We start from the raw sequence: 14,302 nt of genomic DNA, 5'->3' as shown, positions 1-14,302 counted from the left end.
GGCAGAGCCTGTCCCTTCCCAGGGCTCCCACACATGCATGCAGCTAGCAGTGCTGTCCATGAGGATGTGTGCTGACTGTTGCCTGCGGGCATGCTTGAGTGCCAGGAGCTGAACTCTTTGGTGGCGTGTCTGGGGTCTGGCCATTGCCTGTGTGGCTGGCATGCTTCCAGCCATGGCAGGGGTGGCAGACCCCCTTCCCCAAGGCCTGGGGCTTTTTCGACCGCCCATGAGGCTGGAAGCAAGCTGGTGCCTGTGGCCTGCCTGTTAGGTCTGGGTCAGACATGCTGCCTTGCACATGGTTGCATGTTCTGGGACTTTGGTGTGAGGTCCCACTCAAGCTGGCCTGGTGAGGCTTGCAGCATGCCCCACCTGCACCTGCCTCCCACATCTTGGGGTGTGTGACACGTGGGGTACTTACTGGCGGATCCCTCAAAGTGGTCTAGGGACACCCTAGACATGGCCTAGTTGGAGGGGTCCGAGTCCAGGATGATGAAGCATGCCCCCAGTGGCTTCATACCTTGTGTCCACCTCTGGCTATGGCTGGGTCCCTGGATGCTCCTCCTCTTCCTGTGGTTCTGGAAGCAGGGGATGGGGCCTCTTCAGTCATGTCCACGGCTGTTGTCTGGGGGGCTGCTGTCCTCACCCCTAAGGAGGCAGTGGAGCTCATCAAAGTAGGAGGTATGTTGCAGATCCTTCCCCTGATCTCCTGGCAGCATCCCAGGCCTGGGTGTACCCCTGGTGCAGCTCCTTTACCTTCATCTGCACCTGCTCCATGCTGTGGGTTGGGTGGCCACGGTCTGTAAGAGCGGTGGCCAGCTGGGCACGTGCTTGGACATTGCAAATCTTGGCTCTGGAGTCCAAGAGGATTTTTCTCAGGTCAGAGAATGAGGAGCCAAAATCAATAACCTTCCAGGGGTCTTATGAGTCCAAAGCAGTGGATATTTTCCCTTCTGAACAAAGAGCTACTTTTATACGTAAAGTAAGTACCAACAGAAATGGGGTGTTGTGGTAAAATAGCTTTATTGAGTTACATCCATATCCTTGATACTACTGAGCTTAGGATGTAAGCAGTTGGAAAATAAGGAAAACATTGCTAGATGATGCAGAGAAAGAGAACATCCCTGCATAAAATATTAAAATCAGTAATATTCAAATAATTAAGCTCACAAATCTACTTCCATTTACAGATTAGGAAAACAAAAAACAGCGATTGTTAGTCATTTCACTCAGATCATTCAGCCAATACTCACTGTAAGTGCAGCCGTATACCTCAATACGCATTCCAATTCTACCATTGGGATTCCAGCTCAAGGGGACAAAACGGAGAAATCTTGCTTTGACGGAATGTTGAAGCTTATTGTATACAACACTGTCTGCATTTGTGTTCCCTGAAAAAGCCTAGAACAAAATAAATAAATACGAGGATTGACAATTGCATATGAAACTAAACATAAGCACTATTGACTTACTTTTTTCATTTTACTGCTCTACCTAATAAACACTTACAGATATGAGTAAATTTACTCATGAGGTTGCCCCACTGAATTCCATGGAAATACCCACATAACAAATTCACTCACGTAATGTATCTATACATCCAACAGCTCATATTGGGGTAATCCGAATGCCTTCAATCTTTTACAGTTTAAGTAGGTGAAATTAGAGTATAAAAAAATTCTCTTAAGAATTCTATATTTTAACATCTTCATCTGTTAGCGTGCTATGCCACCTAGAACTATTTGTATATCATTGATAGGTTAATCTTCTACTTTTCTCTACATCAAAGGAATTTAAAATCTAATAGTATATGTCTCTTGTGTATGAAGTAAAAATTCTAAGAATTACTGTTTCTGGAAAGAGCTCATCTTGTGAACTGGACTGCTTGCTTCCAGCTATTGGAGACAATTTTTTATATCATGAATTTTAGAAAAAACATCTATGCTTGCATTTTATTTTATAGGTAAAAGGACAAGAGAGTTTTTTAAAAAATCTTTATTGACAATAATAATTTCATGATTTATTTCATACAAGCAGTATTTTAGTTAATTAAGGAAAATACATGAAACATATCCATGACAAATATTACAAAAGTAGTTTTTTTAAATAAAATAAAAAGTCTGGTTTTGGCAGCGGATGCTTAGTTTCATTTTCTCATTACTGAGGTTTGTGTTATATAATCTGATGGCAAAAATACTCAAAACAGTTAAATGCTGAGTGTCTATGTTTGACTATTCAGACAGAGATTACTAGCCCTGAAACACATTGATTAACTGGAGCATCGTCACTAGGATATGTTGCCATGTGAGGATCACACAAACATCTTAAATCTGAATTACCAGTACACCTCCCTTTTCATGATTTTTTGATTGCCTAGGAGACATTTGCTATCACTGTATGCCATGGATTTGTTATGACTGCAGAAGGAGATTTCAGAAAAAGAACATTCTGGTTTATACTTGTCACCACATCTTTATTTTGAAGTGGAGGTAATTCATCATGACTCTCCCTACATAAAGATAAAGCTTCCCACTTTCCATCCCTCATCCTAGTGGAATTTTAAATTAATTGTTGGCTCAGAACACTGAGTATGAAGAAACTGCTAGTGAACAGGCTCATTAGAGCTAACCTATTAAGTCAGTAATAAGTAATGAGAGTCAGCAACTTTAAATATCTACACCATTTGCAGCTTCATGCTTTATAATTTCACTCTCACAGCAGGAGATGGGAGAAACATTCTGAAACAAAAATGGAGAACTGCCACTATTTTCAGAATGAGACCCTTCCTAAATCCTTGTCCCTTAGGATCCTATTTGTAGTCACAAACAGATGTATTGGCTATTGAATGTGCCAATTAGCTTGTTGACTGAACCAGAACCCATACCCCCGAAATGTAAGTGCTATGTGCAAATTAAGTGTTACATTAACATTTCAATTTTTTCCAAGACCATTTCTGGAAAGTATGCGCCTAGCAGAAATGACATGTTGGCCGTGTCTACACGTGCCCCAAACTTCGAAATGGCCATGCAAATGGCCATTTCGAAGTTTACTAATGAAGCGTTGAATTACATATTCACCGCTTCATTAGCATGCGGGCGGCAGCAGCGCTTCGAAATTGACGCTCCTTGCCGCCGCGCAGAGCGTCCAGACGGGGCTCCTTTTTGAAAGGACCCCACCTACTTCAAAGTCCCCTTATTCCTCTGAGCTCATGGGAATAAGGGGACTTCGAAGTAGGCGGGGTCCTTTCAAAAAGGAGCCCCGTCTGGACGAGACGCGCGGCGGCAATCCGCAGCAATTTCGAAGCGCCGCTGCCACCCGCATGCTAATGAAGCGCTGAATATGCATTTCAGCGCTTCATTAGTAAACTTCGAAATGGCCATTTGCGTGGCCATTTCGAAGTTTGGGGCACGTGTAGACGTAGCCGTTAAGTTTTAAATAAAGCACGTAAAATGCTTAATTTTTAGTTTTAGTTTGTTCATGAATTCAGGAGATACTTGTGCTATGTGCTCTTAATTTAAAGTTAGGTTTCTGACAAAAATATTCTTAAACTGAATCATATTCTTCTTTAGAAAAAAAAGAACCAGTTCTGTTGCACCTTAAAGGCCATGTCTACACGTGCCCCAAACTTCGAAATGGCCATGTAAATGGCCATTTCGAAGTTTACTAATGAAGCGCTGAAATGCATATTCAGCGCTTCATTAGCATGCGGGCGGCAGCAGTGCTTCGAAATTGACGCGCCTTGCAGCCGCGCGGCGTGTCCAGACAGGGCTCCTTTTCGAAAGGGCCCCGCCTATTTCGAAGTCCCCTTATTCCCATGAGCTCATGAGAATAAGGGGACTTCGAAGTAGGTGGCTTCCTTTCGAAAAGGAGCCCCGTCTGGACGCGCCGCGTGGCGGCAAGGCGCATCAATTTCGAAGAGCTGCTGCCGCCCGCATGCTAATGAAGCGCTGAATATGCATTTCAGCGCTTCATTAGTAAACTTCGAAATGGCCATTTGCATGGCCATTTCAAAGTTTGGGGCACATGTAGACATAGCCTTAAAGACTAAGAGGCTTATTTATTTATTTATTTATTTGTTTGTTTGGTTTTTTTATTTTATTTTATTTTATTTTGTGAAACTAAAGACTAACATGGCTACCCCTCTGAAATGTTATACTTCTTTAAACCACTCTAAATAGTCAGTTTGAAAATAAGTTTTTTTCCCAGCTGCTATACAATGCTTTTAGAGGGAAGGAACAAATTCCAAAGTATATCAGTTGAGTCAAGAATTACAGGTTTTTTATTGCTTGACGTGAAATATTTAAAAGATTAAAGATATCATCCTAGCCTGTGACGAGCACTTTGCAAGTTGAAGAAAGAACAGAAATTAAATTCTGCATTCAGCCTGTTTTTCTTTAGCAGACTAAGGCTACGTCTACACGTGAAGCCTACATCGAAGTAGCCTATTTCGATGTGGCGACATCGAAATAGGCTATTTCGATGAATAGCGTCTACACATCCTCCAGGGCCGGCAACGTCGATGTTCAACTTCAACGTTGCGCAGCCCAACATCGAAATAGGCGCAGCGAGGGAACGTCTACATGCCCAAGTAGCACACATCGAAATAGGGATGCCAGGCACAGCTGCAGACAGGGTCACAGGGCGGACTAGCACTTCTGGGGCAACAGCTAGCCGCTCCCTTAAAGGGCCCCTCCCAGACACACTCAGCCTGCACAGCACGCGGTCTGAGGAGCCATAGGCACACAGACCCCGGGCGCTGCAGTCATGGACCCCCAGCAGCAGCAGCAGCTAGAGGTCCACCCAGCCCTCCCGGCAGAAGCAGGGCTTGCCCTGACACATGCCATGTGGGAGGCAGCTGAGCACCTCCTTGCCCCAGGGGAGGAGATGCCCCCAGGGCAGCAGGGCTCAACCCCTACCCCTGCAGCACCCCGCTCCACCCCCCGCCTCACACGCCGGCGGCTGTGGAGCTACCCCACCAGCACCGACTGGTAGGAGCGGCTGGTGCTTGGGGAGTGGGACGACGACCACTGGCTCAGGAACTTCAGGATGACCCGGCAGACATTCCTGGAGCTGTGCCAGTGGCTCACCCCCGCACTCAGGCACCAGGACACTGCCATGCGGCGTGCCCTCACAGTGCAGAAACGGATCGGCATCGCTGTCTGGAAGCTGGCCACTCCGGACAGCTACCGATCCGTGGGCCAGCAGTTTGGTGTCGGCAAGGCCACCGTCAGGGTTGTCTTCATGGAGGTAAGCGAACCCACGGGGGGAGGCAAGGGCAGGGGGGCCAGAGCAGGGCAGGGCAGGGCAGGGCAGGGCAGGGCCACACACACCCTGCTCACCCCTCATTGGGGCTGTCCCATGTGCTTTCTCTGCAGGTTGTGCGTGCCATCAACGCCATGCTCCTGCACAGGCTTGTGAGGCTGGGGGACCCAGATGCCACCATCGCCACCTTTGCCACCCTGGGCTCCCCCAACTGCTTCGGGGCTCTGGATGGGACTCACATCCCCATCCGTGCCCCGCATCACAGTGTAGGACGATACCTCAATCGAAAGGGCTACCATTCTGTCGTCCTCCAGGCCTTGGTGGACAGCCGGGGACGTTTCCAGGACATTTACGTGGGCTGGCCTGGCAGCACCCACGACGCCCGGGTTTTCCGGAACTCGGGCCTCTGCCGCCGGCTGGAGGCAGGGACCTACATCCCCCAGCGGGAGATCCCTCTGGGGGACACCACCATGCCCTTCTGCGTCATCGCAGATGCGGCATACCCCCTCCGGCCGTGGCTCATGCACCCCTACACGGGCCATCTCTCCGCTAGCCAGGAGCGCTTCAACGAGCGCCTGAACCATGCGCGCCAGGTGGTGGAGCGCTCATTTGGCCACCTGAAGGGACGCTGGAGATGTCTCCTGACCCGCCTGGATGCGGGCCCCAACAACATCCCCCAGATTGTGGGTGCCTGCGGCGCCCTGCACAATTTGGTCGAGAGCAAGGGGGAGACCTTTCTCCAGGGCTGGGCTGCAGAGGCCGCCAGGGCACACTTCCAACCACCTGCTGCCCCCAGTTGGCAGGTGGACCCCGAGGGGACCCGGGTCCGGGAGGCCCTGCGGGCCCACTTTGACGAACAGGCCTTGGGGTGAACTCTGGCCAGGCCCCCTACTGCCCGCCCCTTCCTCCCCCACACTCCTGCCCCAACACCCCCACCATGGAGCACCCCACCGCCCCCCGCCCCACTTGTGCTGGACAAATGACAGCACGCACTTGTGGCTGAACGTAAATTTTTTTTTTCCTTTCCAAAACTTTTTTTTTCTTTCCGAAATTTTTTTTTTTGAGGTAAATAAATATATGTGAACCACAAACAGAAAACAACGAGGTACAAACGTTCAAGAAAAGCAATATGTACAAAAATAAAACAATCCAAAGAAACAACTGTCTGCCATAAATAATAAAAAGAAAACCAGGGAGGAGAAAGGGGAGAACTATTTACATGGGGGGGACGGGGCAAACGGGGGGACCAAAAAAACAGGGTCCAAATATATACAAAGGGGGGGGCCACGTCCCTGGCCCGTCGCCCATATAGCCCGGCACTGGGCGTGGCCAGCCGGGAGCCCCGCCGCGCTTGCAACCTGGTCCGTGGCTGGGTGGGAGCGGGCTGGACCGGAAGGTATGGGGGCCGGCGAGTGTCAGGTGGCTCCAGGGGTCCCTCGGTGCTCCGGCCCTCACCGGTGGGTGGCGGGGCGACGGCGGACGGGCCGGCGACGGGCGGAGCAGCTGGTGGTGGGGCTGCAGGAGCAGGCAGGGCGGGCGATGGTTTGGCCGGCGCGGCATGGGGGGCCAGGTAGTCCACCAGGCGGTTAAATGTCTGTATGTAGGCCCCCCATGCCTCCTGGCACCAGGCCAGCGCCCGCTCCTGCAGCTGCAGGTGCTGCTCTGCGACCTCCAGCTGCCGACGGAGGATGGCCAGCAGCTGGGGGTCAGTCGCCGTCGGCGGTTGTAGGCGTGGGCTCCGCCGTCTAGCCCGCGGTGGGGCCGGTAGGTCCTCGGCTGAGGGGCTGCCCTGGAACGATGGTCCCGGAGGGCTCTCCGGGATGACTGACCCCTCGCTGGCGCTCTCTTCTGGTCCTTCTGATGGTGCAGGTGCAGGACACAGGAGAGGAGGGGGGGAAGAAGTATGGAGACAGGCGTTAGTGTGGGCCCTGAGCCGTGGCCTTTGTCCCCCCAGCCCTGTGCTGCAGGTTCCTCATCCCCATCCCCGGGAGATGCTGCTGTGATGGATGGGGTTCAGGGGTCCCCCTGCCCTGCACCCCGTCCCCTGGTGGGAGCGACTCTCACTTCACCCTGCAGGGTCTGACAGCAGGAGAGGTTTCTTAGGCCACAGATGCCCAGTTTCTCCCAGGAGTGACAGCACCAGCTGTCGGAAGAGACAGTCCTTCCAACCCGTCGTGGGGAGAAGACCCCAAGGGGTGCCCCTCGGGGATGCAGCTTTCCCCCTCCTCAGGCTGGCTGCCTACCAGCTCTCCCTTCCCCTAGGCTCTACCTGTGGCCCCCGCCCTCGCCCCCCAATTCCAAGCCAGCTCGGCTTCTCCCTCCTGTTTGTTCAGGGCAGAGGTGTCACCTGCCAGCTGTAGCGCCAGGATCCTCCTTTGCCCCTGGGAGCTATTTGGCTCTTGTTGCTCATATGTAGCCTGAGTCTCCCTTTGGCACTCCCCCCACTCCATCACATGCTGCTGCTGCGGGGTGTCCCACCCCCTCCTCCCGGGAGCCCCTCGAGGTTCTGCTCCCCCCTGGCCCGGGGATGGGGCATGGCACTGTCATGCGGGTTGGGGGGGGCAGGGGCTGATGGATGCAGTGCTGTGAGGGCCATGGCCCTGGTGTCCTTGGGGCCATGGCCATGTGAGCATGTGGGGGGCCCTGGACACATATCTCTTACCCCCGCCCCTCAAGCCCAGGGGTGTCCACCAGAGAGGGGTACCTACCTGTCAGTCCGCTCCCACGGTCCGGAGATCCCCGGGGTGCGGAGGCCCTGCTGCTGCTCCGGGATGGCAGGAGGAGGATCTTCAGGCTGGATTCTGCAGAGGAGGAGCCCCCCTCCTCCTCCTCCTCCTCCTCCTGCCGCGATGTCCCGGGGGTGGCCTCTGGGGGGGGGGCCCCGGGGTGCGGGGCTTGCCTCCGGGGTAGACTCTGGCTGCAGGGCCTGCTGGGGCTCATCATCCGAGGTGTCAAGGGTGGCCGGAGGGGAGGAGGTGTGCCGGGAGCCCAGGATGTCCCTGAGCTCCCTGTAAAAGGGGCAAGTGACGGGGGCGGCCCCAGATCGGCTGGCCGCATCCTGGGCCCGGGAGTAACCCTGCCGCAGTTCCTTGACCTTACTCCTGACGTGTTCCGCCTCTTGCTCCCCCTTACCTGGAGCACCTCCTCCTCGCTCCAGAGCCCCAGCAGGTCCCACAGCTTGGCCTCCGTCCAGGAGGGGCCCCGCTGCCGCTTGCCAGCCTGGCTGCCCCTCTGGCTGGGCTGGCTGCCCTGGCTCCCCTTGGGGGGGGGGTCCCCTGGGGGCGCTGGGGGGGCTGCCGGGCAGCCATCGCAGCTGCCTGGGTCGCTGAGGGTGGTGCAGGCTAGGCGCGTGTGCAGGCTGCAGCCTGCACGTTCCCTCAGCTTCCTGCAGAGGCAGGGAGCGGGAGGGGAGCTTTAAGGGGCCGCTCCACGCGGCCACCAGTGAGCTGAGGGGCTGGAGAGAGCGTCTCTCAACCCCCGAGCTGATGGCCTCCATGGAGGACCCAACAATTTCAACGTTGCGGGACGCGGATCGTCTACACGGTCCCTACTTAGACGTTGAACGTCGAAGTAGGGCGCTATTCCGATCCCCTCATGAGGTTAGTGACTTCGACGTCTCGCCGCCTAACGTTGAAGTTAACTTCGAAATAGCGCCCAACGCGTGTAGCCGCGACGGGCGCTATTTCGAAGTTAGTGCCGCTACTTCGAAGTAGCGTGCACGTGTAGACACAGCTCACAAGTGCTACAGGCATGGTCTGAAATTTTCTATCACTTTTTAAGGAAGTCATCATGGTCAACTCGACAAGAACATTCTTGATTCAGTGATGTGATAGAATTTCCGTTTTACAAGCTAGTCCACCAAATATTTAAGCAAGAGAGTAACTTTACTTATGTGTTTGATTATATGAGACCATAAGAATGGCCATACTGGGGCATACTGAAGTCCTTCTAGCTCTGTATCCTACCCCTTACAATAGCCAGTGCTGGCTAGATGCCTTAGAGGGAATGAACACAGCAGGGTAATTTTGCATGATCCATCTTCTGTCATTCAGTTCCAGCTTCTGACAGTTGAACTGTCAGGGTCAACATGTCTATCAGGTTGTGTCCCTGATCATCTTGTCCATAAAGTTCCATTGATGCAATTGTGCTCCAGAAACTTACATTATTTTTCCATGAGTGTGCGTGTTGAACTCATTTCTACTTTTGGCCTGAACAGAATTCCCTGCCAATATATTCCATTATGTAAACAAAAAAGCAGTAAAGTAGTACTTTAAAGACTAACAAAATAATTTAATTGGTGAGCTTTTGTGGGACAGACCCACTTCTTTAGACCACAGCCATACCAGAACAGACTTAATATTTAAGGCATAGAGAACCAAAAATAGTAATGAAGGTTGACAAATCTGAAAAAAAAATTATCAAGGTGAGCAAATCAGAGAGTAGAGGGGTGGGGGGCGAGTGAAGAATTAGATTGAGCCAAGTTTGCAAAACAGCCCCTATAATCATAAAATCATAGAAGAGTAGGACTGGAAGGGACCTCGAGAGGCCATCGAGTCCAGCCCCCTGCCCTCATGGCAGGACCAAGCACTTTCTAGACCATCCCTGAAAGCCATCTATCTAACCTCTTCTTAAATATCTCCAGTGATGGAGATTCTACCACCTCCCTTGGCAATTCGTTCCAGTGTTTGATCACCCTGACAGTTAGGAACTTTTTCCTAATGTCCAACCTGAACCTCCCCTGCTGCAATTTCAGTCCACTGCCTCTTGTTCTATCCTCAGAGGCAACGAAGAACAAGTTCCCTCCCTCTGCCTTATGACACCCTTTTAGATACCTGAAAACTGCTATCATGTCCCCCCTCAATCTTCTCTTTTCCAAACTAAACAAGCCCAATTCTTTCAGCCTTTCTTCATAGGTCATGTTCTCCAGACCTTTGATCATTCTCGTTGCTCTCCTCTGGACCCTCTCCAATTTCTCCACATCCTTCCTGAACTGTGGTGCCCCGAACTGGACACAATACTCCAGCTGAGGCCTAACCAGCGCAGAGTAGAGCGGGAGAATGACTTCTCATGTCTTGTTCACAACACACCTGTTAATGCATCCCAGAATCATGTTTGCTTTTTTTGCAACAGCATCACACTGTTGACTCATATTTAGCGTGTGGTCTACTATAACCCCCAGATCCCTTTCTGCTGTACTCATTCCTAGGCAGTCCTTTCCCATTCTGTATGTGTGACACTGATTGTTCCTTCCTAAGTGGAGCACTTTGCATTTGTCCTTACTAAACTTCATCCTGTTTACCTCAGCCCATTTCTCTAGTTTATCCAGATCCTTTTGAATTACGACCCTATCCTCCAAAGAAGTTGCAACCCCTCCCAGCTTGGTATCATCTGCAAACTTAATAAGTGTACTTTCTATGTCAATATCTAAATTGTTAATGAAGATATGGAACAGAACCGGTCCTAAAACAGACCCCTGCGGAACCCCACTAGTTATACTTTTCCAGCAGGATTGAAAACCATTAATAACTAACCTCTGGGTACGGTTATCCAGCCAGTTGTTCACCCACCTTATAGTATCTCCATCTAAGTTGTATTTGAGTAGTTTATTGATAAGTATATTATGTGAGTCCGTGTCAAATGCTTTACTGAAGTCTAGGTATACCACATCCACCGCTTCTCTCTTATCCACAAGGCTCGTTATTCTATCAAAGAAAGCTATTAGATTGGTTTGACATGATCTGTTTTTAACAAAACCATGCTGGCTGTTCCCTATCACCTTACCACCTTCCAATTGCTTGCATATGATTTCTTTAATGACCTGCTCCATTATCTTTCCTGGCATAGAAGTTAAGCTGACTGGCCTGTAGTTTCCCGGGTTATTCTTGTTCTGCTTTTTATAAATGGGTACTATATTTGCCCTTTTCCAGTCTTCTGGAATCTCTCCCGTCTCCCATGATTTTCCAAAAATGATTGCTAAAGGCTCAGATACCTCTTCTATCAGCTCCTTGAGGATTCTAGGATGCCATTTCATCAGGCCCTGGTGATTTGCAGACATCTAATTTTTCTAAGTAAATTTTAATTTGTTCTTTTCGTATTTCAACTTCTAAACCTACCCCTTTTTCACTAGCATTCTCTATGTCAGGCATTCCTTCAGATTTCTCAGTGAAGACCGAAGCAAAGAAATCATTAAACATCTCTGCCATTTCCAAATTCCCCGTTACTGTTTCTCCCTCGTCACTGACCAATGGCCCTACCCTCTCCTTGGTCTTCCTTTTGTTACCAATGTATTTGTAAAAAGCCTTCTTATTTCCCTTTATGCTTGTAGCTAGCTTGAGCTCATTTTGTGCCTTAGCCTTTCTAATCTTGCTCCTGCATGCTCGTGTTGTTTGCCTATATTCATCCTTTGTAATTTGTCCTAGTTTCCATTTCTTATACAATTCCTTTTTTAGTTTGAGATCATGCAAGATCTCCTGGTTAAGCCAAGGCAGTCTTTTGCCATGTTTTCTATCTTTCCTACGCAGCGGGATAGCTTGCTTTTGGGCCCTTAATAATGTCCCTTTGAAAAACTGCCAACTCTCCTCAGCTGTTTTTCCCCTCAGTTTAGCTTCCCATGGGACCTTACCTACCAGCTGTCTGAGTTTACCAAAATCTGCCTTCCTGAAATCCATTATCTCTATTGTACTGTTTTCCCTTCTACCCTTCCTTAGAATTGTGAAATCTGTGATTTCATGATCACTTTCACCCAAGCATCCTTCCACTTTCAAATTCTGAATAATTTCCTCCCTATTTGTTATAATTAAATCTAGAACAGCTTTTCCCCGGTAGCTTTTTCAACCTTTTGGAACAAAAAGTTGTCTGCAATGCAATCCAAGAATTTATTGGACAGTCTGTCCCCTGCTGTATTAGTTTCCCAACATATACCTGGATAGTTGAAGTCCCCCATCACCACCAAATTCTGGGCCTCGGATGATTTTGTTAGCTGTTTAAAGAAAGCCTCATCCACCTCTTCCACCTGGCTAGGAGGCCTGTAGTAGATGCCTAGTAGGACCTCATCCTTGTTTTTCACTCCTCTGAGTCTAACCCAGAGACTTTCAACCCGTCCATCTCCTATGTCCATCTCCACCTCTGTCCAAGTGTGTACATTTTTAATATACAAGGCAACACCTCCTCCATTCTTTCCCTGTCTGTCCTTCCTAAGCAGGCTGTACCCTTCAATACCAACATTACAATCATGAGTATTATCCCACCAAGTTTCTGTGATGCCAACGATATCATAGTTGTATTCATTTATTAGTACTTCCAATTCTTCTTGTTTATTTCCCATACTTCTTGCATTTGTATATAGGCATCTCAGACATTGATTTGGTCTTGCCTCCCAGTTTTGCCCTGGCCCTCTTTTTACTCTCCCAGTGTAGCCCATACTCCCTCCCATTTCAAGTTCATCTCCCAGGTGTCCACGCTCTCCACTTACCTGCAGGCTTTGCTCCCCTGCCCCTGTCGAACCTAGTTTAAAGCTCTCCTCACTAGGTTATCCAGCCTGTGTCTGAATATGGTCTTCCCCCTCCTCAAAAGGTGAATGCCATCTCTGCCTAGCAGTCCTTCCCGGAAAAGGATCCCGTGGTCAAAGAAACCAAAGCCTTCCTGGTGACACCATCTACGCAACCAAGCATTCACTTCCAGGATACACCTGTCTCTGCCTGGGCCCCTACCTCTGACAGGCAGGATTGAAGAGAATACTACCTGCACCCCGAACTCCCTGACCCGTGCCCCCAGAGCCCTGAAGTCATTCTTGACCTGCTCAGCGTCACACCTCGCAGTATCATTAGTGCCCACATGGATGAGAAGCATGGGATAGTAGTCAGAGGTCTGGATAATCCTCTACAATGCCTGCGTAACATCTCGGATATGGGTCCCTGGCAGGCAGCACACCTCCCGAGAGGAAATGTCAGGGCGACAGATGGGCGCCTCCGTCCCCCTCAGAAGAGAGTCTCCAACCACCACTACTCTACGTTTCCTTCTTGCAGGGGTGGCAGTAGACTTCCCAGCCTTGGGGGTACAAGGCTTCTCCTCTTCTGCTCATTGACTTGGATACTCCTCAACCTGGCCACCTCCTCCTGTAGCTCCCCCACCTGCCGCCTGAGAGATTCCACCAGCAGGCACCTTCCACACTGAATATTCCCCTCAGCCTGGGTATCAGTAAGTGGGAACGGCAAGCCACAGTCCTTGCAGAACCACACCAGGATCTGGGTAGAAACATCCATGGTTAGGCAGTCTGTCTGGCTACAAGCACAAGTGGAGGAGACAGCAGTAGTGCTGGCACAGGTGTTGCGGGTCTTCCTAACCATTATAGTCCACTGTCACACTCCCTCCCAAACTCCCTCTTAAACTCCCCTGTCTGCAGCTCTCTGTCTGCTTCGCTTCCCTGGTCGCTCCTGCCTCTGGCTTTTAAGCCTGCTGGCCTCTCTCAGGCCCTCCCCCTATGAGTCACACAGGAGAAGGCTGATCAAGGGAGCAAAAGGTCAGGCAGGCAGTCCCAGCTGCCACTGAAACTGAAATTGAAACTGAACCCCCTCCCACCTGGAATCAAAATGGCAGTTCAAATGCCAGCAGTTAAAGCACACGCTCACTCACCCAGAGATCAGTACTCTCACCTCGTAGCTTCTTCAGCGGCGGGCTCACTTGCTCTCCTCCCTCTTAAACTCCCCTGTCTGCAGCTCCCTGTCCCTGTCCAGAAAATTCACATCCCAGTTCAAACCACATGTTAATGTGCTGAATTTGAATATAAAAGAGAGTTCAGCAGTCTCTCTTTCCACAGGAGTGTGAAAATTCCTCTTCAGTAACACGCAAACTCTTAAGTCATTAACAGAATGGCCCACTCCATTAAAATGTTGGCTGACTGGTTTGTGGATTAGGAGTGTTTTTATGTCTGTTTTGTGCCCATTAACTTTGGCACATGATGGCATATATGATGTTAGTAGAGGAACATAAGAACGTGCCCATGATTCTGTGACTAACCTGGTTAGGGCCAGTAACGGTATCCCCA

The 14,302-nt window shown here is 50.2% G+C and overlaps 1 protein-coding gene across 1 annotated transcript in view; it reads right to left on the bottom strand.

Moving 5' to 3' along the window:
• The window catches only part of CNTNAP4 (contactin associated protein family member 4), a 488,087-nt gene that overhangs the window by 198,108 nt on the left and 275,677 nt on the right, over positions 1-14,302 (bottom strand). The window contains exon 4 of the mRNA XM_074994161.1: positions 1,251-1,398. Within this exon, the coding sequence (XP_074850262.1) occupies positions 1,251-1,398 (148 nt within the window). The remainder of the gene's footprint in view (positions 1-1,250; positions 1,399-14,302) is intronic.

Source organism: Carettochelys insculpta, chromosome 5, assembly GCF_033958435.1.
Source record: "Carettochelys insculpta isolate YL-2023 chromosome 5, ASM3395843v1, whole genome shotgun sequence".
NCBI classification, from domain to species: domain Eukaryota; kingdom Metazoa; phylum Chordata; order Testudines; family Carettochelyidae; genus Carettochelys; species Carettochelys insculpta.
This window is presented reverse-complemented; position numbering and strand designations above follow the sequence as displayed.